At 47.5% G+C, this 23900-nt stretch overlaps 1 protein-coding gene across 2 annotated transcripts in view; it reads right to left on the reverse strand.

Moving 5' to 3' along the window:
• Positions 1–23900, reverse strand: part of MAP2K6 (mitogen-activated protein kinase kinase 6) — a 127984-nt gene that overhangs the window by 22736 nt on the left and 81348 nt on the right. For both annotated transcript variants that reach the window (XM_055408708.2, XM_055408709.2), the window contains exons 3-11: positions 17733–17781; positions 16621–16734; positions 14917–15036; positions 13592–13708; positions 12885–12936; positions 9784–9911; positions 8674–8751; positions 6408–6547; positions 436–481 (exon numbers count right to left, since the gene is read on the reverse strand). In XM_055408708.2, coding sequence (XP_055264683.1) covers positions 436–481; positions 6408–6547; positions 8674–8751; positions 9784–9911; positions 12885–12936; positions 13592–13708; positions 14917–15036; positions 16621–16734; positions 17733–17781 — 844 coding nt within the window. The remainder of the gene's footprint in view (positions 1–435; positions 482–6407; positions 6548–8673; positions 8752–9783; positions 9912–12884; positions 12937–13591; positions 13709–14916; positions 15037–16620; positions 16735–17732; positions 17782–23900) is intronic.

Here is a 23900-nt window from a genome sequence, read left to right on the forward strand (position 1 = left end):
TATTTTTAATTTCGTGAGGTTTTCTATCCTGGCTGGACCAGTTCACATCCCACCAAGGAGCCTCTTTTCTCTGCATCTCCCCCAGAGTTCCTCTCTTATCTTTCAAACCTTCCAGATGTGAGATGATGCCTGATTGCATTTTTTTAAATAATACATTCTTTTTTAAAAGATTTTTTTTTTTAATGTGGACCATTTTTAAAGTCCTTGTTGAATTTGCTACAATATTGCTTCTGTTTTATGTTCTGGTTTTCCGGCCAGGAGGCACATGGGATCTTAACTCCCTGACCAGGGATCGAAGTGGCACCCCCTGCATTCGGAAGGCAGAGCGTTAACTGCTAAGCCGCCAGGGAGTCCGGATCATAATTTAGATGCCATTCACTTCCCCGTTCCTGTTCGTCTGGACTCATCTACACCCGTAACAATGACAATACTCACCATAAGCTCTGGATATGTTGGCCTTTCTTTGGAATTCTTCTTTAAGCTTAAAGGGAAAAAAAAATCACATTAAAATCTAGAAACCATCTGTGTTTCCACTAGACTAGGATTTCAGAACCTGCAGAAGACCAAACAGAACCACCTTTAAAAATGTACTGAAAACATAAATCTCCTGCCTTGACTTTCCTCTTCAGCTACACTTAGCAACGACGTTTTAAATCACTCAGTACCTTAACGGGAAGGGTAAGCGTGTGTGTGTGTTTACTTTCCTTATGTTTCTTTACCAATGACATAAAAACTAGCTTTTACTATATATCAAAATACATATTCACTTTCCTTCAAAACAGCTTTTAACCCACCCTCTCTTGCAAAGACACTGGCAGGTGTTTCTTAAATTACCGTTGTTGCCTCCTCACCATTTCCAGTACCTGGTTCTGCTTCTGATCTCCCTGCAGGTACAATTTGCCTTTATGTGCTCCCTGCTGAACCTGCTTCAGACAGGAGCACTACGGACGTGGAATGCCTAAGGTCACTGCTGCTTGCTGACCACTCGGCTGATGACAGAAAGCACCCTGGCCGTGGACCTAGCAGTGGTTCTTCTCAGAAACCCCTGGTGGCCCTGCGCTACTCAAGGGGCGCCCATCATCCAGCTGTCTGTACACACAGACCTTTAAATCACATCTGATACCAGAGCCAACAGTCATGAAACCACAGTGAGAAGAGACCCACCCCTTCATCCACCTGCAGCCTTAAAATGGAAGAGAAAAGAAAGTTTATTTGGAGTTGGAATCCCAGGTTACAGAATGGAGGAAAGGATGGTTTTGAAAAGTATGATCTGAGAGGCAACCTGCAGAGCCCTCTGCCCACCGGCCCTGAAACCATCCACGAATGGAAAGGACGTCTGCCTGGCGTGGAAGGAATATCGCGTGGCCGGGATTTGTGCTGATGGGCCTGCCAGGTGTGCCATGAGCCCCGCTCCATGGAGGGTGGGAACAATCAGGGGCAGGCCCAGATGCAGGGCCAGAGAGGGAAACGGCCAGATGCTCGGGGCTGAAAAAAACTCGAAATGAAAAAAACAAACTGGAGGGCAGGGAGCCTGAGATGGGGAGCAGGCAGACGCGGGGACAGAGAGCCGACGGCGGGCGGGTCCAGCGCCCCGCAGCCTCACTGCCGGACGACCTGAGAGCGCGTTCTGTCTCAACCTAGGCTCAAGCAAGGAAGGGTGAGAAAGGAGACCAGCAAGGTCACGGCCAGGCTGGCGCGAGACGAGGAGACCTCCAGCTCCCGCTGATGAAGCCTCGTGTGCCTACGAGCTGCGACTCTAGAAGGCTCTACCAGCGGCCCCCAGTTGCAGGCGATTTTGCCCTCCAAGGCACGCTCGGGGATGTCTGGAGGCAGTTCTGGTTAATGCGGCTGGTGGTGCTGGAGGCTGTAATTCACACCTAATAGGCAGAGACCGAGGCTGTCGCTCAACATCCCATAATGCCCAGGACAGTTCCCCAGCAATAACTTTGATTTATCTTTTTTTTTTTTTTTTGAGAAGTATAGGAAAAAACACAACTATTAGAGGACGACTGCTGTACAATATTGCGTTGGCCTCTGCCACACATCAAGATTTATCTTTTTGAAAAAGAATTCCTAAACCCTCAAAGATTGCTGCTGAACAGGTTATTTTTGACTTACGGACTCCGATTAGAAAGCTGAATGCGTACAAGCACGACTGCAGAGTATTGACGGAAAATATTTACACGGCACACCAAGGCTGTTTATTGACTTAATATAACTGATACAGCCCATTCTCTCCACCTTTTAAATCAAGAACACTTCAAAACACGGGCTAAGAATAGCAAAATACTCAGGGTGAGGTTAGGGAGAAAAGCAAATTTTCCACATTGAATAGGAAGCACTTGAAATTCAGTACCAAATAACAACTGTGGAGTTCAAAGCTACACCAATTTCTTTTTGGATCTGAGTCAGACTTTTGAATTTTCAAGTGGCTTGTCGTTTTCAAGCATGCAATTAGCTAACTGCCCTAATTCCCCTTCCAAATGCCACAACACACACTCCTGACCGTAGCTGACACTAAAACACGGCTTCGTGCTGTGCTGAGAACTGCTAGCTTCAAGTTTGTGCTGAGCCGAGGGGTTCTGCCCCTTTGAATCCCCCCGAACTGTTTCCCAGAAGGACTCCTGGGAGCATCCACAGAAGAAAAACACAGCTCGCCTCCCAAGCCATACATTTGTCCTGAGTTATGTAAATACCCAGGGCCTCTTTTTACCGTCCTTCCTGAACAAGCCAGCAGCTATGTCTGATCCTCTCTGTTTTGCGCCTGTTTCTCTGAGTCAGACAGGATCAGAGTCTGGATGGGTCTCTGACCTCCAAAGGACTTCGGGCCAGTGGACGGGGCACTGAGCTCTTAAACAGGCCTGAAGGCTCAGCAGGAAGGAAGTCAAGCTTTGGGGCACTTGGCTCAGCTGATCTCTAGGGAGCTACTCTCAGTCCCCAAGCCTGTGTCCAACTGAAACAGGTTATGGTGAAAGAACGCAAGCCTGCCAAGATTCCATTTTTGCAGAAACTCATTTGTGAAACCTTTCTGCAGGACCAGGGTGTAAGACCTTTCCATTTGTCTATTGTGAATCCCAAACAAGGCCTAGATGGCCAATGTCTCCTGTTCCAGGAACTCTTTAAAGGTCCTGAGATAAGAAAGCCACGTGTAGGGAAAAGAAGAGCAAGAAAATGCTTGTCTGAAAGTAAGCACAGAAAGGAAGGGTTTGTAGGAAATCTCTGTTGCTGCTTTTCTTCAAGTTCATATGGAATAAACATCTTGACTCGCTTTTGTTTTCTCTCCTCCCCTCATCCCCTCTGATGTTACTGCTAAAGAAAGATACCAGCGGAACCCTGGGCTCTATCAGGTCATAACTTGGAGAGTGATAGCAGATAAGTGCCCCTACTCCACCACAAAAATCAGATCATGGCATCTGGTCCCATCACTTCATGGCAAACAGAAGGGGAAAAAGTGGAAACAGCGACAGATTTTATTTTCTTGAGCTCGAAAATCACTCCAGACAGTGACTGCAGCCACAAAACTAAAAGATGTTTGCTCCTTGGAAGATTAGCTATAATAAACCTAGGCAGCATATCAAAAAGCAGAGACATAACTTTGCCGACAAAAGTCCATCTAGTCAAAGCTCTGGGCTTTCCAGTAGTCATGTATGGATGTGAGAATTGGACCATAAAGAAGGCTGACTGCCAAAGAATTGAGGCTTTCAAACTGTGGTGCTGGAGAATACTCTTGAGGGCTTGAGGACTCAAGGAGATCAATCCAGTCCAACCTAAAGGAAATCAACCCTGAATATTCACTGGAAGGACTTATGCTGATGCTGAAGCTCCAATACTTTGGCCGCCTGATGCGAAGAGCTGGAAAAGACCCTGATGCTGGGCAAGACTGAAGGCAGGAGGAGAAGGGGACGACAGAGAAGGAGATGGCTGGACGGCGTCACCGACTCTGTGGATGAGAGTCTGAGTGAACTCCGGGAGATGGTGAAGGACAGGGAGGCCTGGCATGCTGTGGTTCATGGGGTCGCAGAGAGTCGGACACGACTGAGCGCCTGAACGACCACAACGGTCAGCTGGCTGGCAGTGACCAGAGGAGTGTGACCACCAAGCGGAAGCCCCGGATGAAAGCACAGCCGCAGAGGGTGCAGCTCCTGGGACTAAACAGAGAGAAGACACGTGGGCGAGGGCAGCCTTGTGGGCTCGGCCATGACGACACTCTGCCCTGTGGGCAGGGCGGCCAGGGTGCTATACGGAGAGCAGTCACACGGAAGCTGCGATTTTCACAAATGCGTGCAAACGTTAAAGTTAGGAAACTTAGTTTTTCAAGGCTTTTATTTAAAAAAAAAGAAAAAGAAACCTGTAAAAAGCTTTAACACTCTGACTCTAGCGGAAGTTCTAAGTAAGAAGAAAAATTGATGAAAGATAAATAAAGTAATTGAATGATTTCTCAATAAACTGTAGAAGAGAAGCAGCCTTCTGAACAGAAGGCAGTTGACAACCGGTCCACAGATGGTAGGCATAAGTCAGGGGTTCTGACCCCAGCCCTCCAGGAAAACGATGTGGGAACATCCGATCAACCCTGGTATTCAGGATCACCCCCTCCCAGACCAATTAAATCAGAATCTCTGAGGCCAAGGGACACATCTGAAAGGTCTGTCACGTTTTATAAGCAGGCAGCTGGAGTTGAGAACCATTAGATTAAACTGGTGATTCACACCAGGCCACTTGACTTTGTCAAGCTTTTCACACCAGCTTTGTTCTTATCAAAGTTTTCTGAAGTTCCCAGAATCTTGGGGAAAAGAGCCAGGTGGGAGAAAGGTTACAAAGCAGAGAGTCTGAAAAAGCTTCCTTAAATAAGATCCTTCCTCCTCACCTCCCCACTTGAGAACGATGGGTCTGAACCATCCAAGACGAATCACCCCTTTCCTCCATGACCTTTAAACCCTCTAGGACAAGGAACAAGCAACAGACACCAGGTTCTTGAAACCAGAAGGCACAATCCTGAAGCCATCTCAGCCAGGCAGGTGTAACCACCACACCTGGCAGGCTCAGGCAAGGAGAGCAGGGAGGAGACACCACCCAGGCGCCCAGAGGAAGCACTGACACGCATCCAGTGGCATCCAACAGGCGGGCGTCACACCGCCCATCACTGCAGCCTCTCCGGCCATTCAGCCAAGGCTAAAACAAAAACAACGGCAAGTCAGCCTCACCTGTCTTTAGGGGAAAGTACCAGGGGTGACGGGCCTAGAGCTGGTGAAAAACCCAAGGGGCCTTCACTTCACAAGCAACAGACAGCTGCTTGGTGCTACCATGTTCTGCAGTAAAAGCTGCGTTCAGAACGCTTCTTCCATAGCACATGGAGGCCCAAGAAGGGTAACCTTGGGGAAGCCAGCCTCTCCAACGGGAGGCAGAACGCCAGCCCCTTCCTTAGCGCCAAGTGAGCACAGCCGGTCCCCTGGGCGGCCACAGCCGGGCTTCCAGCATCTCCGGCAGCCTCTGCCCCGGCTCACAGCTGCACGGCAGCGCCCAGGATCACCGCCTGTGCTCCGTCACGGCACCGTCTTTCCAGCGCCCCTTGATCATCAGTGTCAAGTCATGCTGGGTGCCCTGGGCCCCGTGAAGATGGAAATCACCAGGTTTTCTGGAGAAAAACAATCCCCACTCCCAGTTTTCTCAATTCCACCAGCGATTTCCATGCATCAGTATAGCTCCTTCCATCTCTCCACCCCAACTTTATTTTCCCTTCTCAGACGTGCCCCCTCCCCAGCTGGTTCTGTCCACTGTCCACTTCCGGACAAGCAGAGCCATCAGTAAGCAGGTCTTCTCTAAGAATCAGCCTGAAACACCAGAATCACGCCGGGACTTCCAGGTGCCTAAGGGCAGCTCTGAACGTAGCCTCTGTCTTCTTCTCCAGGGTAACTCTTTGCATCCCATCTCCTCTCCACCCGAGCCCTCCAGTGGGTCCCCCACCTTGCTCTCTATGCCCTCGCCTGCATCACATGGCTCAGCCTCTCATGAAACAGTTTCCCACGCCTGTGACAGGGTGCATGAGGTTCCTCCCGCCTGGAACACCTTCTCCTCCTCCACTTCCCTTTTCCCTGGTGCACACCTCACCTGGTCCCAGCTCGGGATTTACCTCCTCCAGAAACTCTCCCCTAAGGCCTTCCTCTGAGTTCCCCCCAAAGACCCGACGCCCGTCTCCCTCTCTGGACCTGGGCTCCAGTGACTGAGCGGGACACTCCCCTCTTGGCTCTGAGCTCAGCGGGGACCAGGCACAGGCGTCTGTGTTGCTTAGCAACGAGGATGCGCTCCGTCACCACTGGGAGTGGGTGTGGGCACGTGGATTAGAGCGATGGAGGCAGTCAGGAGGGCCCCTTCCGCCTTCACTCTGGCTTCCGGGAGACGGGCTGTCTTACCACTGTGAGGTAAAGTCAACGAACTCTTCGGAGAACTTGTCTGCGGGCAGCTGCGGCGACGGCTCCTCCACCACCTGTTTGAGCTGCTGGAAAGGAGTCCCCCACGAGTCGTAGGGAAACCGGAGGATGGCCAGCTCGATCTGGAGGGGAGAAGAGCACAGGACATGAGGGCTACTGTGTACCGGGCATCCGCTGGGGCGTCCGCGCCGACCCAGGAGAGCCGGAGGGCAGCCAGATGGGGCGGTAGGGTGAAACTGCAGAGGGGACGCGGTGCCGCCGTGTTCACCAGCAGCGCGCCTCCACGCCCCGGGGCTCGGGGTGGCAGCGTCCAGAGACGCCCCTCACGCCCGCAGAAAAGCGCTTCCTCGCTGCGGGGACGTCCACCCTGAACATGCCCTGGAAGGACTGATGCTGAAGCTGCAACACTTTGCCACCTGATGCGAAGAAGTGACTCACTGGGGAAGACCCTGGTGCTGGGAGGGACTGGGGTCGGGAGGAGGCGGGCAGTGAGACGGCTGGGTGGCATCGCCAGCTCGATGGACGTGAGCTTGAGTGAACGCCGGGGTCGGTGATGGACAGGGAGGCCTGGCGTGCTGCGGTCCACAGGCTCGCAGAGAGTCGGGCACGACTGAGCGGCTGAACGATAGCAACCTCACTGAAAGCCAGCGCGGCGCTTAGTAAACCTGCAAGCCAGCCGTGCGCAGCCTGGGGATGGGACGGGCCGCCTTTCCAAACGTTTGGTCCAGAAAGCAGTTCTCGCCCGAAGACGCTTACCGCTGCTGCCACCTGCCGGTCACACGCTGGAATGAAAACAAACTGGGCCAAAGGACTGCTCTGCTTTTGGACTTGCGATGGCAAGCCACTCCAGTACTCTGGCCTGGAAAATCCCATGGATGGAGGAGCCTGGTGGGCTGCAGTCCGTGGGGTCGCTAAGGGTCGGACACGACTGAGCGACTTCACTTTCACTTTTCACTTTCACACTTTGGAGAAGGAAATGGCAACCCACTCCAGTGTTCTTGCCTGGAGAATCCCAGGGACGGGGGAGCCTGGTGGGCTTCCGTCTGTGGGGTCACACAGAGTTGGACACGACTGAAGTGACTTAGCAGCAGCAAAGGCCGCTTTGCTGTTACAAGATCACGTGCCTTCTGGGCAAGGATGTGAAATAGCTCACAGGATTTACTCAGCTGCTGTGTCTGGGAAGGAATCAGGACCACCATGGATCCATCCGGACCTCGGTGATACACTGAAAATTTACGATCAGCAGACTTACAAATCAGGCCCTCACTGTATATAACTTCAGGGCTGTGCCTAAGGAAATGAGCCTATTTGTTACTATGCTTTGGGGCTATACCTGTAGTCAACAGCCAAGACTTCTCTCATAACCATATTCCAAGAAGCTGAGCCCATGTCTTGGATAACAAAGCTCTCCATATTAGGGTCTAGGACGGGTGGCATAGATTGGGAGTTTGGGACGGACATGTACACGGCGCTGTATTTAAAACAGACAACCCACAAGGGCCTGCTGTACAGCACAGGGAACTCAGCTCAACATTCTGTAATAACCTAAGTGGGAAAGGAATTTGAAAAAGAATAGATACAAGTATAACTGCGTCACTTCACCGCACACCTGAAACCAACGTAACGTTAACCAACTATGTGACTGAGAGGGCAAAGAATCTGCCTGCAACGCGGGAGACCTGGGTTCAGTCCCCAGGTCGGAAAGGTCCCCTGGAGGAGTAAATGGTAACCCACTCCAGTATTCTTGCCTGGGGAATCCCATGGACAGAGGAGCCTGCGGGGCTACAGTCCATGGAGTCGTACAGAGTCAGACACAGCAGAGCAACTAACAAAACATGCCCCAATAAAAAATAAAAATTGTTTAAAAAAGCTCGATCAGGGTCCGCACAGATTTGTGCGCTTGGAGTAGCCTAAGCTTCTGCATGCTTGATTAGAGTAGTTTAAATTTAAACCATAGGGATAACTCAGGAACAGCAGCCAGACCCTCTCGTTTTACAGCTCCAGACAGCGAGACAGCCTGTGTGACTCCATCCAGTCACTCAAGGGCACACAACTCCTTGGAGGTAGAATGAAGAGAACTGGGTTTTGCCCAGTTCCAGTTGAGTGTTTCTGCCGCCCCGCTCTGCAGACGATCTTGCTCTCTCAGATCACTTCAAGGGCGTCCACCTCTTGTTCTCGAGGTCCGCCCCACCCCAGCTTCATGCTCCAACCCCCTGCCCCCCAGACCACAATTATTATCACACGCTACCATGGTGATGCCCAAACTCCAGATGTCGGACTTCACGCTGTACCCCTTCTGGTTGAGCTCTGGGTTTATTCTCTCGGGCTGCAAAGGAGACAGAGTAAGACAACTGAGATGACATTCTTGGCTCAGTAAAGTCTCGGGGGTGGGGTGGCAGTGGCTGCCAAGTGAGTGGCTGTGAGCCATTAACATGCCTCCCGGGCCAGGAGTCTCACTCACGACAGTGAAGATCGATGTCTCCACGGGGTTTACAGACATCTTTTCTTGGAGACAACAATGCATCAGAGTCCCCTCACAACTCAAAAGCAACTTCAGTTTGGCCTTACAAAGAGCCTGGCATATAGTATACCGTTACTCTGCCCGCCTCAAAGTTCCCTTGCTTAAAAGACTGACAGTCCAGGGGCCTCCTTGGCAGTCTACTGGTTAAGCTTCCTCCTTCCGGGGGCAGGGAGGACACAGGTTTGATCCCTGGTCGGGGAACTAAGATCCCGTATGCTGCAAGGCAACTAAAGCTGCACCCTGCAACTAAGACTCGAGGCAGCCAAATAAATAAATAAAATACCAACAGTCCAGAACTCAGTAACAACAATCCTCAAGGGCCACTGGGCTACTGTCTGGTATTAACAGGCCTCAACCACTTTGAGGTAATCGTGGACACAAAGCTTTTGAATTCCAAGCACGTGCTTTTTCCAAATAGAATATTTACAGTAGAAGTCCCTTAACTTAAAGGGAATCCCAAGGTCTCTGCCAAAAGCAATGAATCTTCACAGCTACGAGGCTCCCTCGAGACTAACCTAACGGACTTGCTTGGGGAGTTGAAATTCTTCTCTCTGTTCTGTTCTCAACAAACAACGCAGAGTGGAAAACTGGGTGAGCTTTATGTAGTGCTTTTTCAAAGAGTATACCTCTTCCTCTGATTTTTTTTTTTTTCAAACATAAGAGAAGGAAGGGACTCGGGATTTTAGACAGGAGATGTTTAAGAAGAAAGAAGGTGGAGGATACTTCTTGTGTCTTGGGCGTATTTCAATGCTCCCTCCTTGGCCACCCAGCTCACGTTTCCTGGCAGGGTTTGAAGGCACTTGCACCCCCAATGCCACCCCCAGGTGCTGCACTCACGGCCATGTACGGCTTGCATCCGGCATCGATGGTTTTAGCCACGGAGTCGACCAGGTAGCCGCTGATTCCGAAGTCGCACATCTTCACCTGGCCCAGGGCGTTGATGAGCACGTTGGAGGGCTTGACATCTGCAAGCGGAGACAGTCGGGAGCCTGGGGGCGCAGCAGCATCTCTCTGCCACCAGGGGGCCCAGAGCCTCCACTCCCGCCCCAGCTCACCCTCAAGACTCATCCCAAAAGGAACTGCCACCCCAGTTACACAACACCAACTACACTCCGATAGAACGTGATTTACTAAAAAAGAAGGAAAAGCACCAACGCGAAGAAGAAAGGCGGAAAGCACCTTGATTTCCTTATCATTAGCATCTTTTAATGTTTTTCTTTTTATACTGTTTTACCATGTAACTGTCCAGTCCAGTGGCAGTGAGTACATTCACATTGTCGTGCAGCTCTGCCCATCACCCATCTCCCGGATTTTTCACCTTCCTAAACTGGAACTCTGTCCCCATTAAACATTCCCTCCCCTCCCCACCATCCTGACCGGTGTGCTTTCCGACGCCGTTAATTTGACTATTCGAGGTCCCCTGTATAAGGGGCATCAAGCAGCATTTGTCTGCACCTAATCACCGACTCTGTGGACATGAGTTTGAGTGAACTCCGGGAGTTGGTGATGGACAGGGAGGCCTGGCGTACTGTGATTCATGGGGTCGCGGAGAGTCGGACACAACTGAGTGACTGAACTGAACTGAACTATATATTGGAATGCATTTCTAAGGTTGACTTAATATTTTTACTTTGGTTTACAAAAGTCGAGTTTGCCAAGTTGACTTGGGTTACGGAAAACTTAAGAGAGAAAGAGAAAGGACGTTACACGCATGAAAGACAGCCCTGAGATGGTAACAGTGTTCAACACGAATGGTCACAAAAGAGTTTTTCGTTAGCTCATTCAGCCTCACATCACTGGTTCTGCTTCTGACGGATCTTGGGTGAGTGGTCTGCTTTCTATTTCATGCTTTGTCCTTCTCGTCAGACTGGGAATCCATCAATGGAAACAACTGCTCCCTCTAATTTCTCATCTTCATCGCTCCGTACAGGTGGTGAGAACGTAAAACTCGATGACCGAGTCAAACGCCCAGCTCCCTGGGCAGACTGTCTCTGCTCTGCCAGAGGCATAAGCCCTAGAGACCTGAACGCTACCACACTGTCCTCATCAAGACCGAGTCATGCTGTGCCCCCAGGCGTTTCTTATGCAGGGAGAGCCTGTGCTCAGTGTTCTGATGGTGACAGCGCTTTAAAAGCCCAGTTCATAATGGTCTATTCTGCTTTTAGTGGACTGAAAAGGCAGCCTGAGACATAACACATCAAATGTGCTTCTGCAAGAGGTGTGTCAGAAGTTACAGGCGTAATTCGTCATAAACCCAGACGTCCAGACCAGGAGGCGGGTCACAGAACGTGCCTGCGGGCAGAGTGGGCTTCCCAGAGGAAAGAATCCACCTGACGAGATGCAGGCTCGAACCCTGGGTCGGGAGGATCCCGTGGAGGAGGAAACGGCAACCCTCTCCAGTATTCTTGCCTGGGAAATCCCATGGACAGAGGAGCCAGTGGGCTGCCAGCCATGGGGTCACAAGAGTCGGACACGCCTGAGTGACTGAACCAGCATCACCAGAGCGGGTCTGCTCTACAGCTCTCAGACGAGCTCTTCAGTCTGAAAAGGTAAAACGCACCCCCGGAGTGGATGGACCATGGCTACGTCTGGATGATGGAATCAGAAATTTAGAAAATAAAAGTTAACTTTTTCCTAACTGACACGTTTCACAAAGGGCACATACTCCAGAGAAAAAAGTTATCCTAAAAACTTTAAAAATTATCCTTTATGACTTTCCCTTAAACAGCAGATACACAAATTTCATTTCATTATCTTCTACACTTTATAAGCATTCTCTGCTATGAATGAAATGTTTCATAATTTTTAAATAAGCCTTTAAAACTCAGTTTCACATTTGTGGGTAATCCGCGTCCCTTTTCCTAACTGGATTTCCCCCACTTTCTTTTTTGCCTCATCTTCCTTTACATTTTCCCCATTTTTGATAGTAACAGTCAGTATCATAAGAGGCATGTTTTTTGAGGCATCTGACATTATTTCAGGCTCAGAGTAAAACAGTGATCAGGCCACAAGTACCTGTTAGCTCCCAACACTGTTCATACATATTTTGGAAACGGATTACACATCCCTCTTCCGAGACGCGTCCCTTGACTCTCATCACCCAGTGCTAATCACTTCCTTCTTCTGTATTCGACCTACAGTACTTCCCTGGTTGGTGCTTTCCTATTTCTCACGTGGGGTTTTTTCCCCACGTGTCACTCCCCGACCAAGAACTCCTCTGCAGAATTTGGATAAGAATATATTTTCTTCATGGATACCTGTCAGGGCGTCTGTTGTAGTGCTGTATAAATATAGCGCCGTATCAATGCTGAGAAATAATTACACAAGATACACGGATGGATGAAGGCATGGAAGGAAGATGGAAGAAAGGATATCTGGGTGGGTGGGCGGGCGGGTGGAGAGATTACAGGCCGGCAGAGAGACAGTGCGGGGGCAGAAGAGGAAGACAGACCTGCCAACCTCTCATCCCATCCTGACGCCCGCAGTCTGAACAGGCCGAGCTTTACGCCAGAACTTCTCAGACCCTCACGGCCCAAGAATTACCCAGGGATCTTGTTAAAAAGGAGGCTCTGACTCAGTTGGTCTTGGGACTCAAGATTCTGCTTTTCTAACAAGCTCTCCGGCGATGGCCAATACTAGGTGAATTTTTATCATATTCTCTTAAAATTCTCAATGGGTAATAGCACCACTTTCCTTGGCAACAGGCAGTTCATATTCAAGTTAGGCCTGATACACAGTTCACGTTCCCTGATGTCCTCAGATATAATATTGAGCAGCTCCTTATATGAGCTGCTATCCAGTCCCAAAGGAAAACCCTCCTCTGTTCTCTCGCCTGACTCAATTTTATCCACTGGAGAGAAAAAAGAAATGAATAAAACTCAGGTGAAAGAAACAAAATTGATAAAAGGAACAGCCAAGGCAGCCCCGTGGACACTTACCTCGGTGAATGACAGACAGCTTACTGTGTAAATGCTCTAAGGCTTTTACAATCTGCAAGAGAAACACAAGGTGGATTTATGTCCCCCATCACTGGAAAGCAACTGCATCTTAAGCAAATCCCCATTTGTTATCCCTGGCTTACAGTCCCAAGGGGAGGTAATTTCTCCAACAGTGGTGTTCCTAGCCAGGAAAATACACAGGAAGTCATACAAATTAGACCCCGCCCAGCAGAGAGATGACGTCAGAGTGCAGAGAGGCAGTCTGGTATGTTCTGATTCTCTAACTTGACCCCCAGCGTCTTTCCCTCTCCTCCCTCCTGGGCCTCAGTAGCCATGAAGGGAGCAGCTTCCTCCCTTCTGTGCCTATTAATCCTAAGGAAACTGACAACTCCAAAACGAAAATCAAAATAAACCAGTATCAGAACACAGACACCAGGAACGTGGTCCTAGCCGATGAACGTGCTGCTCAGAGGCATTTCCGCCAAAAGCCTCCCAGGCCGAGTCAGGAGCAGAACCTCGTGTAGGTCAAGCCCAGAAAGAGACGCATCCATCGATCCATCCACAGACGCACTCGTGGAATCAAAACATACGGACGGGATGGGCGCTCCGGTCCAGGCGGTGGTTCCCCGTACGGAGGGAACAGAGACACACGAGGCCCAGACCTCCCCACGCTCCTTGGACAGGGCTGGGGCTCGCGACGTACTCACAGAAACTGCTATTTTCCCTAAGATGTCCTCTGGAATTGTTTGGCCTTTATCGATCACTTGTTTGTAGAATTTATCTAGGGACGTGTCCATGAGCTCCATGCAGATCCAGACATCCCCCTGGAGGCCGGTTGGTTTGGAGACAGTTAGAGAGGATGGAAAGGGGAGAAAAGAAGGAAGTAGTTAACATCTGTCAGGAGGAACGGGCCACTTCCTGCTTGAGTTCTTGGAGGAAATGCACAGTGTCCTTCAAGATCTTGATGAAATTTATAAATGGGCAATATTACCTCCAAAAAGCAAGCAAGCAGACAGCCAAACAGATTTGCCTGTGATCACCCACTCCTTAACGAAAGCTAGGTTCTAAATGCTAACACCCACAAGCAATAGAATCCCAGAAACCCAAGCCTTTACTGTTACTGTTATCTAAGACAGCAGTTTCCAGGCTTTTCAGCATCAGGGACCAATTCCGCAGATGATAATCTATCCATGGACCACAGCAGGGAAGGGGGCATGATTTCAGGATGACTCAAGTGCTTTACATTTAATGTGCAGTTTGCTTCTATTATTATTACATCAGCTCTACCTCAGATCATCAGGCATTAAATCCTGGAGGTGGGGGACCCCTGCTCTGGGAGTTATGACCAGATACCAACTCTATGCCTGGCTTCCCACACCAACCACTGGCAACAGTTTATCATTTAAAGCTGGTTTTAAGAGGGAGATGAAAACAGATAACAATAAGGACCTATGTATAGCACAGGAAACTCTACTCAAATACTTGTAAGGGGTTGTATGGGGAAAATATCTTAAAAAGTGTGAGCATATATATGCACAGAGCTGATTCACTGTGCTGTACAGCAGAAACTAACAACATTGTAAATCAAGTATACCCTAATAAAAAAAATGTTTAGAAAGGGGAGGGGATGACAATTCATATCATCGTAAAGTGAAAAGCAGAATTAGAAAAATATGAGGCCATCCACTGCACAAGGCTGCCTGGAGCTTATCAAGTGGCCAAAAGACCAGAGTATTTGAGATTTCAAGGGATTGATACAAATCCATCTATAAGTTGATAGAGACCATTCTGCCAAAAGAGACAAACCAGAAGAGGAAGGAGAAAGGGAACCCCAGCATTTTGAAAAGGCCAAACACATTGGAAAACATCATGGTTTCCAGCGAACTTTGCACCAACATTTCACGAGCGTGAGACTCCCTACGGAAGACAGTTCGGACAAGGAAGCGCCCTGTGGCTGGGGTGTTTGCATGACGGCGGAAACGTCTTTTTCAGTTATTGCTCGCCTTGCAGCTTGGAAGGTACTATCACCTACCTCACGGAAGAGTGCACCATAAAAGGTGACCGTGAAGGGACAGTCCACGGTCCTCATGGAGACATCCAGATCCATCAGGAGCCGCTTCTGCTCTTGGCTGTTTACCGTGGCCCGGATCCGCTGATGGGGATGCATGGAAAATGGACGGTTACTGCCCTGAGGATGGGTCTGTCCACAAGGCAGGGAACTCAAAAGATCCCCTCCCCAGAACAGTAGGAAAAGTCACAGCACAGCTTCCAGCAACAATTGTTCAGACACCTACCCTGAAGGTGACCTGTCTGTGACAAATGAAAGTAAGGAAGAGTGTCATTCATTTGATTTGCCGAACAGTCCCAAGGAGAGAAGCAAACCGATCATCTCCTGTGGAGTGTGCAAATGTTTGGGAAGGCATTTCCAAGCTCCACAACAGTCTGATTTATCATGTGGGTTTAGTGCAAAGAGGCCAGAGTAGTCATTGATTTGGGGCTGATTTAGGCTCATACAAGAAAAAAAAAAAAAAAGCCAAAATTCCCTCCTTATGACCAGGTTTAAATATTTGGACCCTAAACTGAAACTGCAGAAGAGTTAGCTGATTGAGGAATGGGATACGGAGGAGCTGGACTGAGATGGAGACATGTTCATGTCTCTGTCTACTAAGAGAAGAGAGGCTAACCACACCAGTAAACACAGCCTCACAGACAAGACAAGACAATAGAGCTTCACGAGCCTCTCACATTCTTTGCCTGCGGAGTCTGCAGGAGATGAAACTGAAAAATCTACAAGGTAAGGGAAAGATGTCAGCATTCTCCAAAAAAAAAAAAGGAATCCAGGTCATCTGACCGTCCACATGCCGAACAACCCATCTAGAACTAACACACTGGGCCCACTCCAAGGTCCTTCCAACAACTACCCAAGAAATATGCGATGATTCTAAACTCCTTTTATAGCTCCAAAACTATGCAAATTTGCTCAAGATGACTTTACCCTCCTCCGTTTCCACAAATGGAGGCAATTTTGTCTCTCAGTTTGGGTTTCCTGATTTTCAGGGACAGATTCTTTAAAAGCAACAGAATAAAGCTTAAAAAGAGACTCATGAGGTACAAAACCAAATGCCACGTGCAAGCTTGCATTTGGATTCTAATGTGAAAACCAACGGGAGAGAAAACAACAATGACAGCTTCGGAACGATCAAGGTGACATTCATTCGGACCTGGTAGTAGATGACAGTGAAGAAGTACTGTTGATTCTTTCACGTGTGATGATGTGGTTGGTGGCCGTGGTGGTTTAGTCACTAAGTCACGTCTGAAACTCTTGTGACCCCATGGGCTGTACAGCCCACAAGGCTCCTCTGTCCATGGAATTCTCCAGGCAAGAATACTGGGGTGAGTAGCCATTTCGTTCTCTAGGGGATTTTCCCGACCCAGGGATCAAACCCACGTCTCCTGTGTCGCAAGCGCAAGCCACCACAGAAGCACGATGTGGTGGTCGCTTAAAACAATTAAAAAGAGGGGTAGGACTCAGCAGTTCAAAACACCCAGCTGCTGCTACTCATATCAAGGAGGCACGTTTGACGTGTTTGGAGGGAAATATCGTTCGCCACAAACAGGCTTTTCTGTCTCACCCCACAGAGGGCTGTCTTGCTTCCATGAAAGGAGCCCACTTGCAGCTGAGAGGGACAAACGTATGGATCAGGACCGGAAAACGTCTGGGGAATGTGAACGCTACCTTTACCGCCATGATCTGCTCGCTGGGCACGTGCCGCATCTTCTCCACCACCCCGTACGCCCCCCGGCCCAGCTCCACGATGGGCTCCAAGTCATCCGCCTTCACCTCAAAGTTCTGCAGGAGAGAAAAGCAAGGGTGCAATAGGAAGTTCAACTCAGTTCAGTTGCTCAGGGGTGTCCGACTCTTTGAGACCCCATGGACCACACCATGCCAGGCCTCCCTGTCCATCACCAACTCCCAGAGTTTTCTCAAACTCATGTCCATAGAGTCAGTGATGCCATCCAACCATCTCATCCTCTGTCGTCCCCTTCTCCTCCCGCCTTCAATCTTTCCCAGCATCAGGGTCTTTACAATGAGTCAGCTCTTCGAATCAGGTGGCCAAAGTATCGGAGTTTCAGCTTCAACATCAGTCCTCCCAATGAACACTCAGGACTGATCGCCTTTAGGATGGACTGGTTGGATCTCCTTGCAGTCCAAGGGACTCTCAAGAGTCTTCTCCAGCACCACAGTTCAAAAGCATCAATTCTTCAGTGCTCAGCAATAGGAAAAAAGGAAACAGACCAGACACAGGCTACCCTGTCCTCCCTCTGGTTTCTTTGGGCAGTCCAAGGGTCCTTTCTGGTCCAGAACCTTCTGGTCTAGAAGCTTTGCCAGGCAGCCACTGAAAGCAAGAAGTGCCTGGGAGATGTGCAGAGGCCCACTGCGGGCCCCCGTTCGTCCCGGGCAATAAAGAGGCCCAGTTCCAGCTCAGGCGCCAAATGGTGCAGGAGTGCTGACCCCACACAGCAGGTCTTTAGCTCCGCCCCTCAGTGACCCCTCAGGTTCACTTGCTGACTCCTGGCGACTAGCTCCAGACCTGAACTTTGCAGAGCACAGCCCAAAACGAACCATCTCTTCGCCTCAGAGACCTCCCATCAGAACCACAACAGCCTGATCCCAATCTGACATTTAAAATAGCAACTGCTCCACAGACCACTTCTGTTTACATTCAAACGTTATTGACCCACCCCCTGACAGCACGTTATGGAAAATTCATTTTTTCCCACTGGCTGGTCGCAAAGCATACACATGAAAGGGTCACGACATTAACTGGCAGACACGACTTTTCTCACCTGATTTCCAATAGAAATGCAAGCTTTGGAGTCTAAATCCCGAGGGGGCCTGCAGAAGAGAAAGGGAAAACGGGAGATATTTAGTCAAATGTGACCTTCCCAGATCCTACGAGGCTGGAGAGAGTGCTCCTTAAAAAGAAGGTGAAAGCTCATGAATAAAATAAAGCAGCATAAACAGGTTAATAGTGTGGGAACTGGAACAAAACAGATGTTCTCAGAAACCACAGTCTCTGAACTTCAATTTCTTCATTACGAAGATATTAGTACACTTCCTCATAGAATAAGAGTGGCTGCTAAAGGAGATATTCTAAGCAAAATGCCTATTAGCAGAATGCCTGGCATACATTCAAAATATAAATATGCATATATATAAACTATATTATATGTAATAACATACATATAATATATATTATATAAAATAATTATGTATAATATAATTACTTGCACAGGGGCTTACTGGAATAGCCTAATTATTCACATAACAATACACACACACAAACACACACACATCTATAGGCTTCCCAGGTGGCACTAGCGGTAAAGAATCCACCTGCAACTTTGGAGACCTGGGTTCCATCCCTGGGTTGGGAAGATCCCCTGGAGGAGGGCATGGCAACCCACTCCAGTATTCTTGCCTGGGGAATCCCATGGACAGAGGAGCCTGGTGGGTTACCGTGTATAATTCTACCCCTCCTACTGAAACTAACTAAATAAAACAATAACGAAAATGTAGGGACACAATCACAGATAACACATCAATCTAAGGTTTTAATGGCAATCCTTTTGAAATGTATAGGAAACACAAACTAAGGTTTTTCTAAATTAATTTAAAACCCAGACTGAGAGGCAGGGATAAAGACGAATACACACACACATACACAGAGGTGATGTTTTTATAAATCCTGTGTTTCTAAGCAGGGAATTTTTCTTCAGAAACACCTTCCAGAGGAATTAAATTTTCTGAAAAATCTGATTTCTCACTCTTAAAACCTCCGAAGCTCTTTTTCTTTAGTTGTCACAATTTCCTTCTACTAATCACAACGGAACTTTGAAATAAAGGCAAATATAATTTGAAACATTTGACTAATATAAACAGTGAAAAATCCTTTGCAATTGTTCAGACCCTTCCTTTTGTAAAGAATGAAGCAACAGAAAAGGTCACTAGTTAATTATTCGGGGCTACCTCCAAGGGCATGCCATCCAGAGAGGCTGTTGGGTAAGGCCTCTTCCAGGGCTGATATTCTAGTGTTCACACAAGGGCTCTGCAAAACACAGTCAGTGCCTGAATGCTAAGTCGCTTCAGTCGGGTCTGACTCTTTGAGATCTTGTGGACTGTAGCCCACCAGACTCCTCTGTCCATGGGATTCTCCAGGCAAGAATGCTGGAGTGGGTTGCCATTTCCTCCTCCAGGAGATCTTTCCAACCCAGGGATCGAACCCATGTCTCCTGCGGCTCCTGCATCGCAGGATTCTTTATTGCTGAGCCACCAAGCCCATAAATTACAGTCTGTGACCCAGATATGGGTGAATTTTACACATTTAAAGGGCTGTAAAAAACAAACAAGAAACAATCTTTGGCAGAGGCCATTGTGGCCTGGTAGCCCCAAATATTTACTATCTGGTCTGTGGCACAAAAAGTTTGCTGATTCCAGTTTTATTCTAACCTTGCATTATAACTCTACCTAATAGGAGGGTTTCATGCCATTTTCCAGAATGAGAAAAATGAAACCCAGAAAAACTCAGTGATATGCTGAACACACAGTCCTCAACAGGGCTGAAAATAAAACTCATGTCATCCGAGTCTCAGCCTTGACCTGAGGAGAAGGCGGTATAGGCCCTGAAAACCGGGTTAAGTGCTCTCCGTGCATTTCCTGTCGTTGAAACACAGACACACACACACCCGGAAGAGTCATTATCCCCATATTCCAGATGAAAACCTGTTTGACTGAGACTTAAGCTCTCTTGCTGCCGAGTGGCAAAGCTATGATTCAAACCACACCCGACTGAATCCAAGGAAGCTGCCTCACCCAGAACCCCTCTAGTGTAATTGATCACCACCCCCCACCACGAGGGCGTCAGGCTCAGCAAGGTGGCCAGAAGCATCAAATGATGGCCCGAGGTGGACAGCTTGTCTTGGATTAGTTGACGCTGTAACCGGTCCAGGGCACATTCGTCTGTCTGGGGCACTGAGGTTTAAACTGTGGGTGGACATTCTGTGTTGCTTATTCGATATTTCAGTCCTCCGGGAAGAGAAGTGAACTTATTACAAAACTCCTAACCCTGTAAGGCCAAAGGTATTCCAAAGGCCACCTGCTATGATTGTTTTCTATAAACAGCCAGCTTTGGTTTATGAAAATAAGTGTTTATTTATACTTCTACATGAGTAACGAGTTTACTGGTTACTATTACAATTATTATTTGCCTGGGCTTCCCCCGTGGCTCAGCAGTAAAGAATCCTCCTGCAATGCAGGAGACTTGGATCCGATTCCTGGGTTGGGAAGATCCCCCTTCAGGAAAGCATGGCAACCCACCCCAGTATTCTTGCCTGGAGAATTCCACGAATAGAGCCTGGCGGGCTACAGTTCATGGGGTCACAGAGAGTCAGAAACAACTCAAGTGACTGAGCATGAATGCATTATTTGCCTATAAATAACAATATTTACTTATAATCTAATGATAATATAAAGCACTTAATTGGGCCAGAGACCATGCAAGACCTTTTAAATCCAGTCTTTTTTAATTTTCACAGCTCTAAGAGGTGTTAGCTTTACTTTTAAAAATATTTACTTAATTGTTCTGGGCCTGAGTTGCAGCATGTGGGATCTTTAGCCGTGGCATGGGGTTTAGCTTCCTGACCAGGGATTGAACCTGAAAAGTGGGTTAATTGCTTTCCTGCCAACTCCATTGGCAGCATGGAGTTTTAACCACTGGACCACCAAGGAAGTCCCAGTATTAGCTCTACTTTAATGTGAAAAATTGAGACTGAAACAGACTAAATAAATAATTCAAGGTCACTCAGTGGGATGGTGACACTGGAATGCAGAGCCCACCATGACGTCTTCTCAACTGCAGAGTAAGCGATCCGCCTCTCATGGGCTCTCTGGCTCTGGTCGCAGGCAGTCCAACATGTGGCCAAGAGCACGTACTTGAAGGTCAGAGAGCCCTCGGTCTGAATGCCAGCTCTCCCACTTATTGAGTGAAATAATAATAATGACAACAACACAGAGCCACATTCGTTGAGAAATTACGTTGGAACACGCACTGGGCTGGACACTTAATATGGACCATGACATCTAATCCCCATAGCAACCACAGCCATGTTTGTTCCTGTTTTCCACAGGGGGAAACTAAGGCTTAGGAGACTTGGGTAACTTGCCTAGGATATTCAACCAAGGAAGCTCAGCTCCCAAATGTGAACCTACATATTCCAGCACCAGAGTCTGGGTTCTTTGAGGTCAGTTGCTTTGAGAAGGACACCTGACCCCTGGACAGGTCTGCCTTCTCACTTATGAAGCAAGCAGAATAACAACTGCCTCTGAGTCTCTCGTGAGGATTAACTGCAAGAATGCTGACCAGCATAGAATCAAGTTAGAATCAGGAATAGTTGCTGCCCAGCCAGTGGGGGACCAGCCCGGACACCTGAGTCACAGACACACCAGCATCAGTGGCCAGTGAGGAGACCACACGCGTGGCCCTAACAAGACACACCAGCATCAGTGGCCAGCGAGGAGACCACACGCGTGGCCCTAACAAGGACAGAGCTCTGTCCTGGTCTGTTTGTGTGCGGGCCAGCTGAAGGCGGCCGGGTACAAACGGCAAAGATCACCAAGCGAGCCTCACAAAACTGCCAAGGAAAACTCAAAATGCGGAAACCACTTCTTGAGGAGCACACATTTCAGCCTCAGTATTAATATAATAACAGTAACAACATCAACAGTGTATCATGAGCCTTTTCCTGAGCTAACGTGAGACCACTGACTATCACAGAGGGTCCGTGGCTCAACATGGCGAAACGGAAGAGTGTAGTCAAGGTTTGTCCCACCACGCAAGGGATAGACAGCAGAGAATCCACCTTTACTTCTGCAGAGCTTTTTATTCATTTTTTATACCAAGTGAGGGTTTATGTTAGTTTTCAGAAATTTACTAAAAAGACAGACTATTAACATAAATGAGAGGAAGGGAAAGACCAGAAGATTTTAAAGGGAAGAAGAATATAAGATAGCTGGAAGGCTTAAAGGAGAATATATCCCAAAGGAAATAATAAAAATAAGAGCAGAAATAAATAAAATTGAAAGCAGGAAAATAAAACAAAGTTGAATCTTTTAAAATCAATAAAATGGATAAATCTCTATCAAGACTAACACGGATAAAAAGAGAGAAGACATGAATCATCAGTATCAGTAAAAAAAAGAGAATGTCACAATATCTGTCGTCATTAAAAGAATAACAAGGAAATGCCATGAGCAACTTTACTTTCATAAATTCAACAACTTAGACAAAATAGGCCAATTCCTTGAAAACCACAAACTACCAAAACTTAGCCACAATGAGATAGATGATCTGAATTATCCAGTAATGATTAAACCAATTGAATGTGTCATTAAAAAGCTCTGGAAGAAGAAATATACAAGCCCATTTCGTCTCACAGGAGAAACTTTAGCAAACTTTTTTTTAATTGCATATATGAAACCATTATTTTGTAACCCTGAAGCTAACATAATATTATATGTAAATTATAGCTCAACATTGTTTTTTAAAGAGTTACCACCTATCTTAACAATGTCTACCAGAAAACAGAAGAAGGTATTCTAATCAACACATTTTCTAAGGTCAGTATTGTCTTAAACACCAAAACCAGGACATAATAGCACACACACACACACACAAACCCACTACAGGTCAACATCTCATCAACTTCAGGCATGAAAATCTTCAATATTTGCAGAAACTAAATCCAGCAGTGTATAAAAATATAGTATACCAAAACCAAGTGGGATTATTTTAGGTATGCAAGGTGAGTTCAATATTTTAAAAATCAACCAATTTGGGACTTCCTTGGTGGTCCAGTGGTTAGGAATCCGCCTTTCAATGCGGGGGATGTGGGTTCAATCCCTGGTGGGAGAACTAAGACCCCACCTGCCATGAAGCAGCTAAGCCCAAGGGCCACAACTACAGAGCCTGCATGCCACAACGGAGTCAGTACACGACCAGGAAGATCCCACACAGGCGATGAAGAGCCAAGTGCCCCAACTGATGCTCCACAACGCTGAACAAATATGCATACTTCTAAACAATCAGTCAAAGTAATACATATCGACAGGACAAAACTCCAAGATCACATCAACTGATGCACAAAAAGTCACTCAACAAAATTCATGATGAAAACTGAATTCTGGTGGAGTACACTTCAACCAGAGAGGAACTTCTTCAACCTCATAAACAACGTCTATGAGGACTTCACATCATGCTTAATGGTGGAAGATTAAATGCTTTCTCTCTAAGATGGAAAACTAAGCAAGTCACCCTGCTCTCAGCAATCTTATTTGATGCAGGACTGAACATTCTTGCCACTAAGATAAGGTAAGAAAACCAAGGTTGAAAACTAACAGAAGAGAAACAAATAAAACAGTCTTTTTACAGAAAGTATGACTGTCTACACAGAAAACCGTAAGAAATCTCTCAAACAAATTCCTGGAGCTAATAACTGAGTTTAGTAAGGTCACGGGGTATGCAATCAACTCAAAAATCAATTGCAGGGACCTCCTCGGTGGTCCAGTGGCTAAGACTCCACACTCCCAATGCAGGGGGCCTGGGTTTGATCCCTGGTCAGGGAACTAGATCCCACACATCATAACAAGCACCCAGCACAACAAATAAATAAAAATATTTTTTTACATAAATTGCCTTTCTAAATTTCTAAAGTGGAAATCAAAATTTTTAAATTGAAAACAATTTTTATTGCTTCAAAAAAAAAAGAAACAGGTATAAATCCTAATAAACACTTAGGTAAAAATCCTAATAAAACGGAATGCAGAGAATCTGTATGATGAAACTATCAAATACTGATCGAAGAAATCAAAGGGAATCTAAATACTCAGAGAAATCTACCACGCTCATGGATTGAAAGACAGTGAGATAAAGATGCCAATTCTCCCTCAACAGATCTCTT

Source organism: Moschus berezovskii, chromosome 20 (assembly GCF_049115385.1).
Source record: "Moschus berezovskii isolate FMDL1 chromosome 20, NW_MosBer_1.0, whole genome shotgun sequence".
Taxonomy (NCBI): domain Eukaryota; kingdom Metazoa; phylum Chordata; class Mammalia; order Artiodactyla; family Moschidae; genus Moschus; species Moschus berezovskii.